This window comes from Cucurbita moschata, unplaced genomic scaffold (assembly GCF_002738365.1).
Source record: "Cucurbita moschata cultivar Rifu unplaced genomic scaffold, Cmos_1.0 Cmo_Scf00001, whole genome shotgun sequence".
NCBI lineage: Eukaryota > Viridiplantae > Streptophyta > Magnoliopsida > Cucurbitales > Cucurbitaceae > Cucurbita > Cucurbita moschata.
In genome coordinates this window covers 3,812,821-3,826,722 of record NW_019268517.1, presented here as the reverse complement: position 1 = coordinate 3,826,722, position 13,902 = coordinate 3,812,821, and the positions used below count along the sequence as shown (strand labels likewise).

The 13,902-nt window shown below is 37.8% G+C and overlaps 1 protein-coding gene across 1 annotated transcript in view; it reads right to left on the bottom strand.

The window, feature by feature from the left end:
- Nucleotides 1-1,143: 1,143 nt before the first annotated feature.
- LOC111444561 (endoribonuclease Dicer homolog 1) overlaps nucleotides 1,144-13,902 on the bottom strand; it is a 27,219-nt gene continuing 14,460 nt past the window's right edge. The window contains exons 3-21 of the mRNA XM_023082581.1: nucleotides 13,309-13,519; nucleotides 12,788-13,182; nucleotides 12,479-12,710; nucleotides 7,359-7,531; nucleotides 7,150-7,272; nucleotides 6,901-7,061; nucleotides 6,378-6,611; nucleotides 6,134-6,284; nucleotides 5,877-6,059; nucleotides 5,457-5,618; nucleotides 5,271-5,366; nucleotides 4,544-5,175; nucleotides 4,200-4,300; nucleotides 3,911-4,110; nucleotides 2,911-3,831; nucleotides 2,400-2,564; nucleotides 1,923-2,299; nucleotides 1,468-1,830; nucleotides 1,144-1,341 (exon numbers count right to left, since the gene is read on the bottom strand). Coding sequence (XP_022938349.1) covers nucleotides 1,653-1,830; nucleotides 1,923-2,299; nucleotides 2,400-2,564; nucleotides 2,911-3,831; nucleotides 3,911-4,110; nucleotides 4,200-4,300; nucleotides 4,544-5,175; nucleotides 5,271-5,366; nucleotides 5,457-5,618; nucleotides 5,877-6,059; nucleotides 6,134-6,284; nucleotides 6,378-6,611; nucleotides 6,901-7,061; nucleotides 7,150-7,272; nucleotides 7,359-7,531; nucleotides 12,479-12,710; nucleotides 12,788-13,182; nucleotides 13,309-13,519 — 4,695 coding nt within the window. The 3' untranslated portion in view covers nucleotides 1,144-1,341; nucleotides 1,468-1,652. The remainder of the gene's footprint in view (nucleotides 1,342-1,467; nucleotides 1,831-1,922; nucleotides 2,300-2,399; nucleotides 2,565-2,910; nucleotides 3,832-3,910; nucleotides 4,111-4,199; nucleotides 4,301-4,543; nucleotides 5,176-5,270; nucleotides 5,367-5,456; nucleotides 5,619-5,876; nucleotides 6,060-6,133; nucleotides 6,285-6,377; nucleotides 6,612-6,900; nucleotides 7,062-7,149; nucleotides 7,273-7,358; nucleotides 7,532-12,478; nucleotides 12,711-12,787; nucleotides 13,183-13,308; nucleotides 13,520-13,902) is intronic.

The window sequence follows — 13,902 nt, the reverse complement described above, 5'->3', positions numbered from 1 at the left end:
TTTTTTTTTTTTTTTTTTTTTTTTTTTTTTTTTTTTTTTTTTTTTTTTTTTTTTGATCTATAACTTGAGCAACAAATTGGAATCTTGGTTTGTAATAATATAGAAAAGGAATTGGGTGCAATAGGCATGGTGTCATGGTGATATTTTTCAAGGCATTTTGCTTGTGGCCACACATGTATCATGCTAAATTCTTAAGTCTAGCTCACGTGGTATTACCTTATTATTTTCACAGACATAAAATACCTCAAAATGTGGTACAGAAAAATGCAAGTAGTCGTTAATTTAATCTACGAGAGAGAGAAAAAGCAAAGGTAATTGGAACGTTGAAAAGTGCGGTGAGAATAGAAAGATGGTAGCTATTCTACTCTGTTTTCGAAGCCTGTCACTAAAAAAATTGTGCATTTGTTTAGGCAGCTGACTTGTCTATTTGACCACGTACCTCGTTGGGGGTGAGCGGGACACTGTCTGCACTGCAACATTTATTATTATTTTCTTTTTATTTTGTTGTCAAACATACCAAAACCTCAACTTTAAATTCATTACACTTACAATCTCCTCTCTATGGATTATTAATAACTTCCAACCTTACCTTACTTCACAATTCACATCTTTGTAGTCCCTACGCCTGAAATCCCAGCACTGTTCAGGGTCTATCGTGTTAACAAGTGGGGCATTCATAATTTCTCGTTCTTCAAAATGTTGGCCTCTTCAAGTCTGGTTGCAAATTCACTTTTTCTGGCCCCAACCCATGATTAAAACATCTTTGGGACCTAATTCAATTATTTGAATTATAAATTTTTTGGATTGAATTATTTCATACTATTTAGTTATCTATTCAAAAAATAAAATATTAGTATAATCATTAAAACAATAATGAAATTGTATATATGTGTGTTGACCAACATATTTATATTTTCTATTCGAAATCTTTTCTTTCCTTCTGTTCAACTTAATTTAGTTTTATGAAAATCCATGTCATTTATTTGAATCTAACCCAACCTAAATAAGTAGTTTCGGGTGACTAAATTGTTTGAACACCCGTGTTGGGAGTGACGGTGTGGAAGGAAGAAATAAAAATAGATGGGTGATCTCATAAAACTTGAGAGCTTGTTTTAGAGAAGAATGGAGTATAAGACAAGAAAAAGAGAGGGGACCTTACCATAATTGTATTTAGGCAGCATTGGAGACCTAGTTTTGAGAAATTCAAGGAGTAAAAGAAATGAAATAGGAGGGGTCAATTAGCCCCACCTGTGGTTGACCAATAGAGAGAGCAGCCTGCAAGCTTCTTCTGATGAAATCTCTACTTTCCAAGCTCTTTTCTCCTCCCCTCCATGTCTAGGCCTGCATGCAACAATTAATGAATAACTCAAAAACTGTGACCACTCACTTCAATTCATCACCTCCACCAAAACAACTAAAAAGAAATGAGTTTTGATTTGAAAGTAAAGATGTTCTCCTTCAACTTACTCTTCTCTTTGAGTCTCCTAGTGTTCGTACCTGGCAGCAATGACATTCACATTCAAACAAGTTCAGTAGCTGAGTTTATCCAAGCTTTTCAGTGTTGCGAGTAAAAAACTTTCATCATAAAATATTATATTATATGTTCATTTTTAATACAAAATTCATGTCCAAGTTGGGCAGTGATGATGCTATCACGAGTATAATTTATTCAATAGCTCCAGCAACAGAACAGCAGCAGAGTCCTTGGCCTTTTTGACACTAGGCATAGGCTCTCCCACGCATTCATCTGTCCATCCCCTGTCTGTAGTATTTACCCGAACCGCAAAGGTAAACCTCTTTGCATGTGCAGGGCCACCCTCATTCACACACCTATGCATCCACAACAACTACTCCTTGTTACCAATATTGTTGTACATATTGGCAGGAACAAATTACAGAGATAAAAAGTTAAGTTTCCTCACCTGTAAAATGGCATCGGCCAATTTCTACGCAGACAAATATCATTTAAGGTTTGTCTGGTAAACGTTTGATTGCCATTCTTCTTCTTCTTCCCGTTGTTGTCTTCCATCTTTTCCTTGGCTTCATCCATTTCCTTATCCTTCAAAACAGCAAGCGCATTCCTCGCAGCTAGTTTCTGTGCCATCTTCTTCTGTGGATTCTGAGCAAATCCAATCTGGACCCCATCAATGAAAACTTCGACAGTGGCCAAATTCCCACTGCGAGTTGCTTTGTACTCCAGACCTTCTGCCTGTTGTTGGCATCGTTCTTGCAGCTCACGGACAGGATGCATCGGAAGTGTCTCGGGTGTAACCAATGGATGCAACAGTGGTTGAAATACCTGCAACATAAAAATATGTAGTGTAAAAGAACAGACGAAGTATTCATAATTTTTTGACCTTGATGAGAATGTTTAAATTGAGAGAGAAAGAGAAACCGACCCTCCAGACAGCGGCAGTGTCACGTCCACTATCGAGAAAAATAGCACCAGCAATGGATTCCACAATATCACCAAGAACTTTCGGAGCTTTACAGTCTCCCAAGCCAAAGGAGTTAAAACCAGGTTTTGATAATTCATCTTGAACTTCCTTCACGAAGTCCCTAATCTGCATACATGGTTGCTCATAGTTCATCGTTTATCAACTCAACCAATACGAGTCCTCCGTTTATGGAAAGGAAAGTCTTTTCGTTTCCATTTAAGCATTTCTAATAATTTATTTTACGAGTTCAATGTCATTCAGTCAGGCCAACAAATACTTCATAGTTCTAAAAATTAAGATAACATCTCGGTTTCATGAGATGATATAAAATCACTGTTGATTTTTATATTAGATAAAAGAAAGCTTATAATTTAAAATAGATTGAACTTGTAAAATTTGTAGTTCTCAAGATAAAGGAGGCACATGCTGCCTGGAATATATAACAGTAGTAAAAAAGGATTACATATGATACCTGCTTTTCAAGAGCACTTGACCCGTGCCTAAGATGAATATGGAGACTATGTTTAACAGCAACTCGTGCAAAATTTTCATTGTTTACAGCAGCAGCGCGCAAGTCAGTTAAACGACCTGGGGGTAGATCCGTGTATGTAAAGAACAAGTGCCTAGTGATCAGATGATCTAATACTGCGTCACCAACAAATTCCAACCGCTGATAACATGAAACTCCACAAGATGGTCGGGAAGCATGAGTTATAGCCTCTACCAGCAAACCACGGTCTTGAAACTTGATGTTCAAGGCACCCTCTAAAGCATCAAAATCAACACTTCGAAGAATGCTCTCTGGAAGATTAGATGGTCTTGTTGCACACTCGACCTCATCTGCATCAAATTCGACCTTAATCCCTATCCATCTCATAAGGTGGTTAGCAGCAATTTTTCCCCCTTCAACATAATAAACTCCAATGAGAGCTTCGACTACATCAGCAAGAGTTTTGCTAGAGAGGACTCTATAAGAACTAGAGTCACTTTCTACCTCTCTATCCTCCACCTCACCGTCCTCAAAAGCATCAAGATGGTGGTCCATCTCAATAACACCATCAGAATTTGATTTATCCTGATCAAAGAAGGATGATTCTCCATCCTTCGTATCTTCATCAAAGACAGGAAGCACACCAGGAGCAGCCCATCGAGATGGAGCAAAACGATCTGCTTGTATATAAGACTGGAGTCCTTTGCTCAATGCGTATTGATACAAGACCATGTTACTGACCATTTGTTGCCTCATTCTAGTAAGCTGGCCCTCGTGTTTTCTGGGGAATTTTAGAAAAAGGAACCGACTAACCACCCATTTTAGATAAGCATCTCCAAGCAGTTCTGCTCTTTCATAGCAGAACGTCTCCTGGCATGAGGCAGCAGTCAAAGCTTCCAATATCTGTAGGTAATAGAGCATACGTCAAAACGTTGGGGAAAAAGAAAAGGACCAAAATTTTTTCTCTTTCCTTTAATATTACCTTAGAGGAAGGAACAGGGTAGTTTATCATATGTTTTAACTGAATAGCAAGCAGCATGCTTTCAACTCTCCTCATAATAGACGGTAATCTCTGTGCACCACGAACAAGTGACCCAGGCAGTGGATGTACCAGACAGAGCTCCAGGGGGAGGTAAACGTAGTATGTTTTGTCAAGAGTTTCTTCAGATTCATCTTCATGACCTAATCAAACGAGGTGCTCCATTAGCCCAAAACTACAGGCAAATAAATAGCACAGAATGAGGAAGTATAGTAAAAAAAAGACGGCACACTTTCTGCATGTTCGAACCGAGGAGACAGGAAATTCTTGCAATATGAGACACCGCGTCCCCTTATTAAAGGCTGATGCTTATATACCAGTTCAACTCCATACCTGAATAAAGAAGACAAAATAGCCAAATGCAACCCTTTTGTTGTGCAAGAAAGGAAAGTTCTTCCATTCTGTAAAGCACTTCCACAACATTATAGTCTTCCAATACAGATTAGAATTAACCTTTCTCTCCAGCACAACATTGGCATTGCATTATGGCTATCAAGTCCACGCAAAAAAAACTACTTTAAGAAACAAGAAAGCTAGGGTAACACAAGGCAGATTAAAACTGAAATTCTGTTATACTTTTGCTTGTAATAATCGGCATATGAGCTGTATTCCAGGGGACCTAGATACCCTTCCTTCCTAGGAAAGGAATTCTCTGCAGTCATATCATAGCAAATGGAGTCCACATAAAACCTTTTCCCCGAGTGCGCAGCTGTTACAATCCTCCCTACCAAATCTTCTGCAGCCATAGAAGAATCAGCCATCAAAAGTTTGCCTTTAGGTAGATCTGTGTGCCTTTGCAGTTCAACAACCCCTCCTCGGTCAGGTACCAAACCAGAAGCCTTCACAACATCAAACTGAGCCACTGCTCCTCTAATACCATAGGTGGGATGATATTTCTGTCCAAATGCCATACCATGACGGAGTTTTCCAAATCCATATTCCCTTCTGTCACCACCTAATGCTCGTTCATTTGTGCCCAGATAGACATCTGGCCGAGCACGCTGAAGGGGATTGCTCCAGACATCTGTCTGAATTATTTTTTGAACCATATCCCAATCAATTTCTTTCACTGGATCTTCAGACTTATCACCAACAACAGGGACAAATAAATAAGCCTTGGCAGGATCCCAAGGAGTGGTAGTAGGCTCAACATCCACATCCAGCACAATGCTCATTAATCTTACATGAAAGCTCTTGAGGGATACCAACTGTACAACGCCACATTGAAATTTTGTTCCAAGGATCAACAGTAAAGCCAACAAAAAACATACTGTTCAATGCAATAGGTAAATTGATTACTTACCTGGCTCTCAGTAATATCACACATACCCCTGAAGATAAGAGACGCCTTGGTAGTGATAGTTCGAGCAATAAAAAGATCCATCGACATCGATAACACCTGTTAAAAGTAAATGATGTGATGAAGTGCACACATGATTCTGTGTGTGAGAGTGAGACATGCTTATAGACTAAATAGAAAAATAGAAACCTCTGCATCCAGCTCATTGCCAAAAAGTACTGCAAAATTGGAAACTTGAGTCAAGAATGGATCTTTAGAAGAGCCAATGTTGACACACCGAACAGTGTACATATAAAGATGGAGCAATTTGGAACCGTTGAAAGTATCTCGCCCAGTTAATATCCAATCTCCCTATAAATAGAACCATGCACCCTCCATTAAATGATAAAAGACTAGGGGAAAACCCTTCAAATTAAAATAGTTAATACAAATTGACTGACAAAAAGTAAATCCAACAAAAAAAACTTCCCATGGCTATCCTGCACATGAACAATTCCTTAAAAAGTTCTTATCTCAGAAATTAATTATCACCAAAAGAGTTGTTCTTTCGGTCACCTGTATATCAACAGAACAGGAAAGTATCATAGACAAAATTAAGTACAAACCGACCTGGAGAATATTAGCTACACCTTCAGGATAGAACTCCCTGTGCCTAGCAGTCCCAGGAAGTGGATCTCCATCATCTTTCTGTTCAACCTTTTCCCTCTCCTCTCCGCTTCCCTTGTCTGGCAAGAGCATGTCAGTAAATGCTCCCATTTCATGGAGCTTTTTGCAAGCAGCCAAACAAACAGCCTGTAAATAGAGAGTTAAAGTCATGCTACAACGTAAACCTGGAATAATTTTTTTTGAATAATATGATAGCATGCCTGTTGTGCAAGGCGCATTGAGCTGCAAATTGGACCTTCAAGTTCCTCAAATGGTGCATTACAAGGAAGTTGAAGCTTGCAAGAGTACTCAGTTGGACCACCTGGTTTCTCATGCCTCACCATCACAAACTCAGGTCGAAGAATGGAATATCTAGTAGAAAGGGAGCAGATGAAGATACATATTCAACTATCATCTAAAATTACAAAAATGGGGAAAACAATGCCATATAATATAACAACAGACCTGTCACTAGGAAGCTGTGAGCAGTAGAAATGAACAAGACCAACAGCAGAATTTAAGCTAACGACGGCACCTGTTGACTCAACTTGATACACGGTACCTCGTGTTGTGTCCATGGAAATCAACCTTGAAGTATCCTCAAGATGACTAAGGTCAGTTCTCTCCACTGCTTCTTTACGCAGGGTCTCCTCACTATTTCTGGCATTTCTTAAAAAAGCTGCATGTGACAAATTTCCCCTGTGGAGATTACAGAAAATCTCAGTCCATTGACATCTACAGATATTTGAAACACCATAAACTAAATAGAAAGCCAATAATGTTAGCCAGATGATCTTCCTAAAGAAGATATCGAACATGGGAAGTTTTTTCTAGTCATTAATATATAATAATATAAAACTAGTCATCCCAGAATCTTTATCAATAATTCAAGAACTTATGGTTACAAGAGAATTAGATGCATGATTTACGTGATATTTGCAATCCTAAAAGCCAGTGAATCGGACATACACATAGGCAAAGGAAGTACCTCTCAACCATTAAAATGTAATCTGAACCAGGCTTTCTAGCTCGTCCTCTAGACTGAATATATGCCAAAACTGTTTTTGCAAGGTCAAAGCGGATCACAACATTGCATTGTCGGATATCAAGTCCTTCTTCAGCAACACTAGTAGCAACTAATAGTGTCACCTGAAAAGAGTACAAGGTCAACAATTACAAGAAATTCCATCACAAAATCCACACTTTCCTATGAAGATTGATTCATTATTGTACATACACGACCATCGCGGAATCTGGATATAGTGTCCTGCATTTGACATGTCCGCATATCTTGACTATTGTTGTGACCAATCAAGCTTGCACTTTTTACAAAACTTAGAGAAGGAAGTTCAGCAAAGACCTGCACGATGGCCATGATACCACATTGAGATAAGAAGATCAGAAGGTACTAAATCAATAAAATAAGTACTCAGTAAAATAATCCACCTTTGGAAGAACCAAGGCAGACACAACCCTTTCAACAAAGATTATGGCACGGAAATCTTCAGTATGTTGATACTTCAGCAGAATTTTAACGAGTGATTGCACCTTTGGGGTCAATTTTCCATCAGCCACAGCAGCTCCTATTATCTCATCTACATGCTCCCCACCAGAGTCAACTGTTCGGTACAAACAGAAAATGAAAAAATTGGGAACATCAAACAAGTACCATCAAGTTCGGATACGAGAGAATAAGGTAGTGATGCATCTGCTATGTACACAAGTGCCAAACTTATGTACACAGGGGGTATGTAAGTGTTGATTCGAGTTAAACGTAAGCCCATTGTTTTGTAATTCAGTTAGGATGTGGATAAAAGGGAACTGAAAAGCAGGAGTTAAGCAGGAAATAGCTCAGTAGTTTAGTAGAGAATCAAAATTCTCTAAAATCTTATAATCTTGTATTGGCGAAGGATTAAGCTTAAGTTTGTGAAATCCCATCAAATACGGGAAGTTCCCTAATTTATTACCGCTACCTAGTATCTCCTACTTTATTCAAATTTACTGTTACCTAGTATCTAGTGATTTATTAAGATTTATTGTTATCTAGCATCTAGCATCTAGGGATTCAAAAAAGATGCCTCTGCTATTGCCACTAAATAAAAAAATCTTCGAAGAGTTGAAATTATTTTCTATGGGTCCATTATTTCTTCTGCAAGTCAAGCAAGTCCAATTCCTAAGCTCACATCAAGCCTTTATCTAAAACAAAATCTTCACATCAAGCCCACATTCTTAGATCCCACAAAGCTCACATTCCTAAATCCACTCCATTGGCTCACATCAAGCTTTTACAAATAAATAAAAAGAGATAGCCTTCAAATCAAACTGTGGCTTTGCTTTCCCACTCGGATTTCCCTTTGAACTCTTGAAGCCTTGAACTTCCATTTGGGTCGAAGTACACGTTCCTTTGCAGCATCAAATCACATTGAAGTGGACTCTTGCGTTAGGCTCACTTTGAATTTCCATTTGCGTTCCCACTTGATGCCTTAAACTCTTGCGTCAAGCCCACTTGTGATTTCTATTGCATTATCAAACATAGCCCATTTGAACAAAGCTCATTCAACAGCAGCAATAATTTGGCGACCTCATAGGCAAGAGCCCAGTGGGTTTGAAACCATAATGTTTTCTCCTCTTTAAGGATCTTACAATAGCCCCACTTGTTTCATCAATTTTTTAGAATCTATCAAGGAAGTCCAAACAAGGAGAAAGCTGAAAATATAATATACCATACCTCGAGTAGAAAATAGGATTATTTCTTCCGAGCCTTTCATAACTATCGATCTTCCACCTTGACCAAATTTATTCAGAGCCTTCATAGCTACCGATCATATATTGTGACCAAGATCTCATTCCACTATCATGTCAGAAAAATCTCAAGTCATTCTTCCAATTGTCATCACAAAGTATCAAATTTTGAGATTTAGATTTGAAATATTCAATAATTGGGGGAACCAAGGGCATCAGAGGAAGAAAAGGCGACAAAACTAGATCTTCAAATTCATCAAGGCTAGACACCAATTCCCGAATGGAAGAATTGAACGGTACTTCAAGAAAGGCCCCAACGGAAAGCACATTGTCATAGATGTCTTGATCTACCAAGCTTATGTCCTCAAATACCTCGCCACTGAGGTTTTGGAATTGACCAGGAGTGTAGTGCAGGACAATAAGAAAAATAAGATAAACCCTAGACATGTTAAGAAGCCATTATTGCAAGCGAGGGAGCTCTTTCGAATAATCAATTGGTTCTCTTTGAAAAGTGAGCACTAGAGAGAGCAAGCAACGAGAGGAGTGAGCACGAAAGAGGTGAGCAACACCATGAAAGTGCTCCAACAGGGAACGAGAGAGGTGAGTAACGCACATGGATGTGCTCCAAGAAGAATGAGCACGAGAGAGGCAAGCAATGCCTATGGAAGTGCTTCAAAAGAAGTGAGCATGCGAGAGGCAAGCAACTCGTATGAAAGTGCTTCAAGGATATAGTATGCATAAGTTATGTACTCTCATGGCTTCAACAGACAGAAGTGCTAACAAAAATACTTCATAGCTTATTGCTTCATGAGTTAGTATCCAAGTTGAGAATGAATAAGATCTAATACTCAGCTTAATCTTAAGGGAGAGTGTCTTAGGAATGGCTTAGAATGAATGATGCCTATTGCTCAACTTGAGGGGGAGTGTCGAAGGATTAGGTTTAAGTTTGTGAAATCCCATTAAATAAATGAAGTTCCCTGATTTATCTATTGTCACTTTGGATTTAGAAATTTATTCAGATTTACTGTTACCTATTATCTAGAAATTTATTCAGATTTATTGTTATCTAGTATTTAGGGATTTAGTTAGTTTTTCTCACTTGTAAAAGGGAATGTAACTTTCTGAAAATTAATAAGAAAAACAGCAAGCTAACTTAGACTTGTAACATGCACCTCTTACTGTTGCCAATTTTTTTTTCCTATATAACTAGTTAATATCTAACATTCTATCTTCATGTGTTTCTTCCCCCATGGGAACCAATTATTCATACGTTAGACTTCATCAAATTCTTGAATAATTCTTTGAAACATCCATAAGGGTTATCTTACAGCAATTTGAATGATAGGATTTCATCACGTGTTTCTTCGTTCTTCGAGAATTATCTCATATCTATCGGTCAAGTAAAAGGACAAAAAGGGATTTGATTCTATAGTAGTTCTTTGTTTCAAACTATACCGGTTTTCAAGACTCTAAAGCTGTCAACCTCTCAACAATTCCTCCAAAAGATAATCTCTATTTTATTTATATTTCATCCATGAAATTTGACATATAAGTTGATACTACAAAAAGAATATCAGCATTACGGAGTTCTATCGAACTCATATCAGACCATTTTGTGCACGTCAAATGGAAAAAAGAATGGATAGTTAAAATGGAGTATGTATGAGCACAATGGGGTAATAGTAGGAGATATACAAATATGATATAAACCAAAACAGAACCATAACGATTGTTCCAATCTGAGCATTAATTGAAGATGAATACTTCAATGGGGTGTTTGAAGAAGCATGTGGAAGCATTCATGTGGCGCATAACTAGGATGGTGCTAGCGCTATAAGTGGGTGGAGAGTATAAAGGCAACCAGATTTTGGATGGAGTTCAAATCGTACGTCTAAATCCAATATTAGCAAGACATTGGCAGGAAGTTTCGTCTACTTTCACTAGATCAAAATATTTGAAGGGCAAATTTCTGTTTCCAACCGTGCTTATCAGATTGTTTTTGAAGGCCAAAATCCTAAGAAGGTGAAAGTCTGAGTGGGGTCAAAAGACACTAAAAAACCCTAGATGAGCTACATCGTTTCATGTCCCTCTTTTCTCTCAATTTGGATAATACTTGGTGGATGATTCCAATACTTATTTTTAGGAAGATCCTTGGTTGGGCCAGTAGCCTTCTTTGTTTTAGGTTTTCTCATCATGCTATGTGGCTTCCAATCATCCCTCTCTCAATACCTCTTCCTCGCATTGTTATGGCTTCTATTGCTCAGTCATGTAGAGAAACAAGTACATGGCTCTTTTATCCTATAGGGGATTTCTCTATTGATCCTAGAAGTAGGAGCATTTGATTTTGGGCTTCTAATCATTCAGGGATTTTATTGTAGCGCCTTCTTTCGACACTGTGTAGGGAAGATCATGAAATACCAAAAGACAAACTCGACCAACCAAAATCAACCAAACCCACAACAACCGATTAATCTAATCAATGGCTTGATTGGCATCAGTTTTTACACATAAAAACTGTCAGTCCATCGATTGATCTAGCCTGAAAACAAGTTATCTACCATTCGATAGACCAAATTTAAAAACTAAATAAACAAATAAATACAGCTGATTGCAAATGCATTTGTTTTTTTAATTTGAGAAATTGCAGAAACCCTTTCTCTCTTCTTCCATCTCTGTTGTCATTTACAATAGATCTCCTTCACACACAACAAAAAAATTTCCTCTCTCAATAATTAGCTTGAAGTTCTCACCTCACTGAATCGTGCATCAATTAAATTCAAAACTTACTAACTACCACCATAGTCTTGATTAGTGTTACAAAGACTTTAAAAAATGATTTTCTTCAACTGCGATAAACCGAAAAGTCGGTTTTCAATGACAGTTCGAGCCCAAAACAAACACCTACCAACCAATGAGAACTCCTAACTTAGTGTGATCCCTCACCCTACTGCCTCGTCTTCCTTATTTTGGACATCTAAAATTCCAAAGAAGATCAAGTTTTTTTTGTTTGAAAGTTTTTGCTCACTAGGGCCATAGTTGTGCCCTCTCTGTAGGAGTGTGTCTATGGACCAAGATCGTGTCTTTGGAGAATCAATTTAAATGGTCTATATGGGAGTTTCTATTTCTAGAAGTTTGGTGTTTGTTTGGTTAGAAACATAGAGTGCAACTCCTCCCAGTCGCCTCCGGACTTTGGGAAGTTTGATCACCACTCAGGTATAAATCTATGCTTTGAGCATCAATTTCTAAGGACTTCTGTAACTATTTTTTAGGTCATATCATTTTGCATGGAAGTCCTTTTTTTATCTGGTCACTTGTTTGGCTTTTTTCTAGGATGGCTTGTTGTATGCCTCTCAATTTTCTCTTTTGTATTTTTTCATTTTCCCCAATGAAAACTTGATTTTTCATAAAAATCATATTAAAAAATGAAAGTATATTGACACAATCAATATGAGGTCGTGTCCGCTAAGTGATTGTTGCAACCCTTTACCCATTCCAAATCAGTTATGTCAAATTAATGGCACTTAATTAGCAATCCCATAAAAGACAATTGGGATAACATTATTTACTACAAAATCCACGAAGTACTCTGCTAAGATCTGTTCTTGGAGAGAGGTCATTTATTACTATATCTTTTTCCTTCTATTTCCTCATTTTTTTTATCTTCTTTCATGTTTTATGGCGACTTGGGAGTCCATACAGGGAACCAAGTTTTCATTCGTTTTTCAGTTATCATGCCAACAACTTCCAAAGTTGCCGGCTAAGCGCACGTGGCTTGGTTAATATGCGGAGTCCATCAAAATCAGCAAAAAGTATATCATACACACCGTGGCTGTCAAGAAGCTCTCCTTCCTCAATTTCGTCATGATCTGATATATTATTCGCAACATCTTCGTCTGAATTTGAAGCTTTGCAATCTTTGTCAGAAACAGCTCCTTCTGATAGCTGGCATTGTAAAAGAGCAACAACTTTGTTCAAATAGGACTCCTGAAACTTGACGTCAAGTTGATAGTTAGCCCTCTCATCATTCTGTAAAGCTGTCAAAAAAGACTGCGCAACCTGCCAAAATGATAGATGAGATTATTCTTTGAACAAGTTAAAAGTCTGTCTTATTAGACAAGCGTATAAATCCAAACCTTAAAAGCACACCACTGACCCAGCTCCCCAAGTGCATAATTGATCGCTCTCAACTTCTGTATTAGGTTAGCAGCACCATCACTTTCAGTTCTCTCAGAAACACCATAAACATGGCGCAGAAATTCCCTAGAACCAGCATCCCTAGCTCCCATAAGTTGCCATTTACTTCTCCTAGAACTCAATTTTGCAGCTTCCTCAACTTCCACCTCCATTTGCTTTATCTGTTCATGAAGGGACCACAAAGTGGCAGCTTTGTCATACTCCACCACAACTTCTGATGGCATTGGAACATGTTTTTCCAACTCCTTGCGGTCTGTTATAGTGCAGACTGTGGAGTCTAATTTACTTTCAAGGTTACGGATCTTAATTGCACAATCTATTTGGTTCGAAACACCTGTAAGGAATATTCAAAGCAATAATTACAATAATAATTTTAACGAAGTATGTACATCTTTATATATATATATATAATACTTCAACATGGAAACTAAAGTAGGAATAAGAATCCACAGTATCCCACCCTTTAAATTAACAGGCGAAGCAGTCATTCCAAATACAGATGGTCTCTTCTCCTTTGGTGTGGTATGATAAAATTCAGACATAACTAGAGAATAGGGATGCTTCTTAACAGCATGATGGCACTCATCCAAGATCAGTAGATTGATTGCTTCCATTTTTATTATGCTATGCCTCAAAATGTTCAACAGTATTTGTGCCGTCATAACCAGAACCTGCATTTGAAGTAAAGTTGTATTGCATGAGCACCCGGTTGATTAGAGGACCACAACATGAAAAATCAAATAGAACTTCATGTACGACAGGCATTTTAAAGCAACAAACTCCAAAATTTTCATTCTTAGCATTGAAACGTTTTGATAATAAAAAAATATATATGTTTTAGCAAAACTCTTAAAGCTACAAAACAAACAAGAAACAGAGCAGGTTTATGCAAGGATTGATGGGTGATCAAAGAAACTCAGATAAACTCTCACTTCCACGAAATATAAGGCACCATAACGCATGATATTTTTGTAATGAAAAACACTGCTTTCACTGCGAAAGATCAAAGAAGACAAAAAAAAAAAAACAAAAAAAAAAAAAAAAAAAAAAAAAA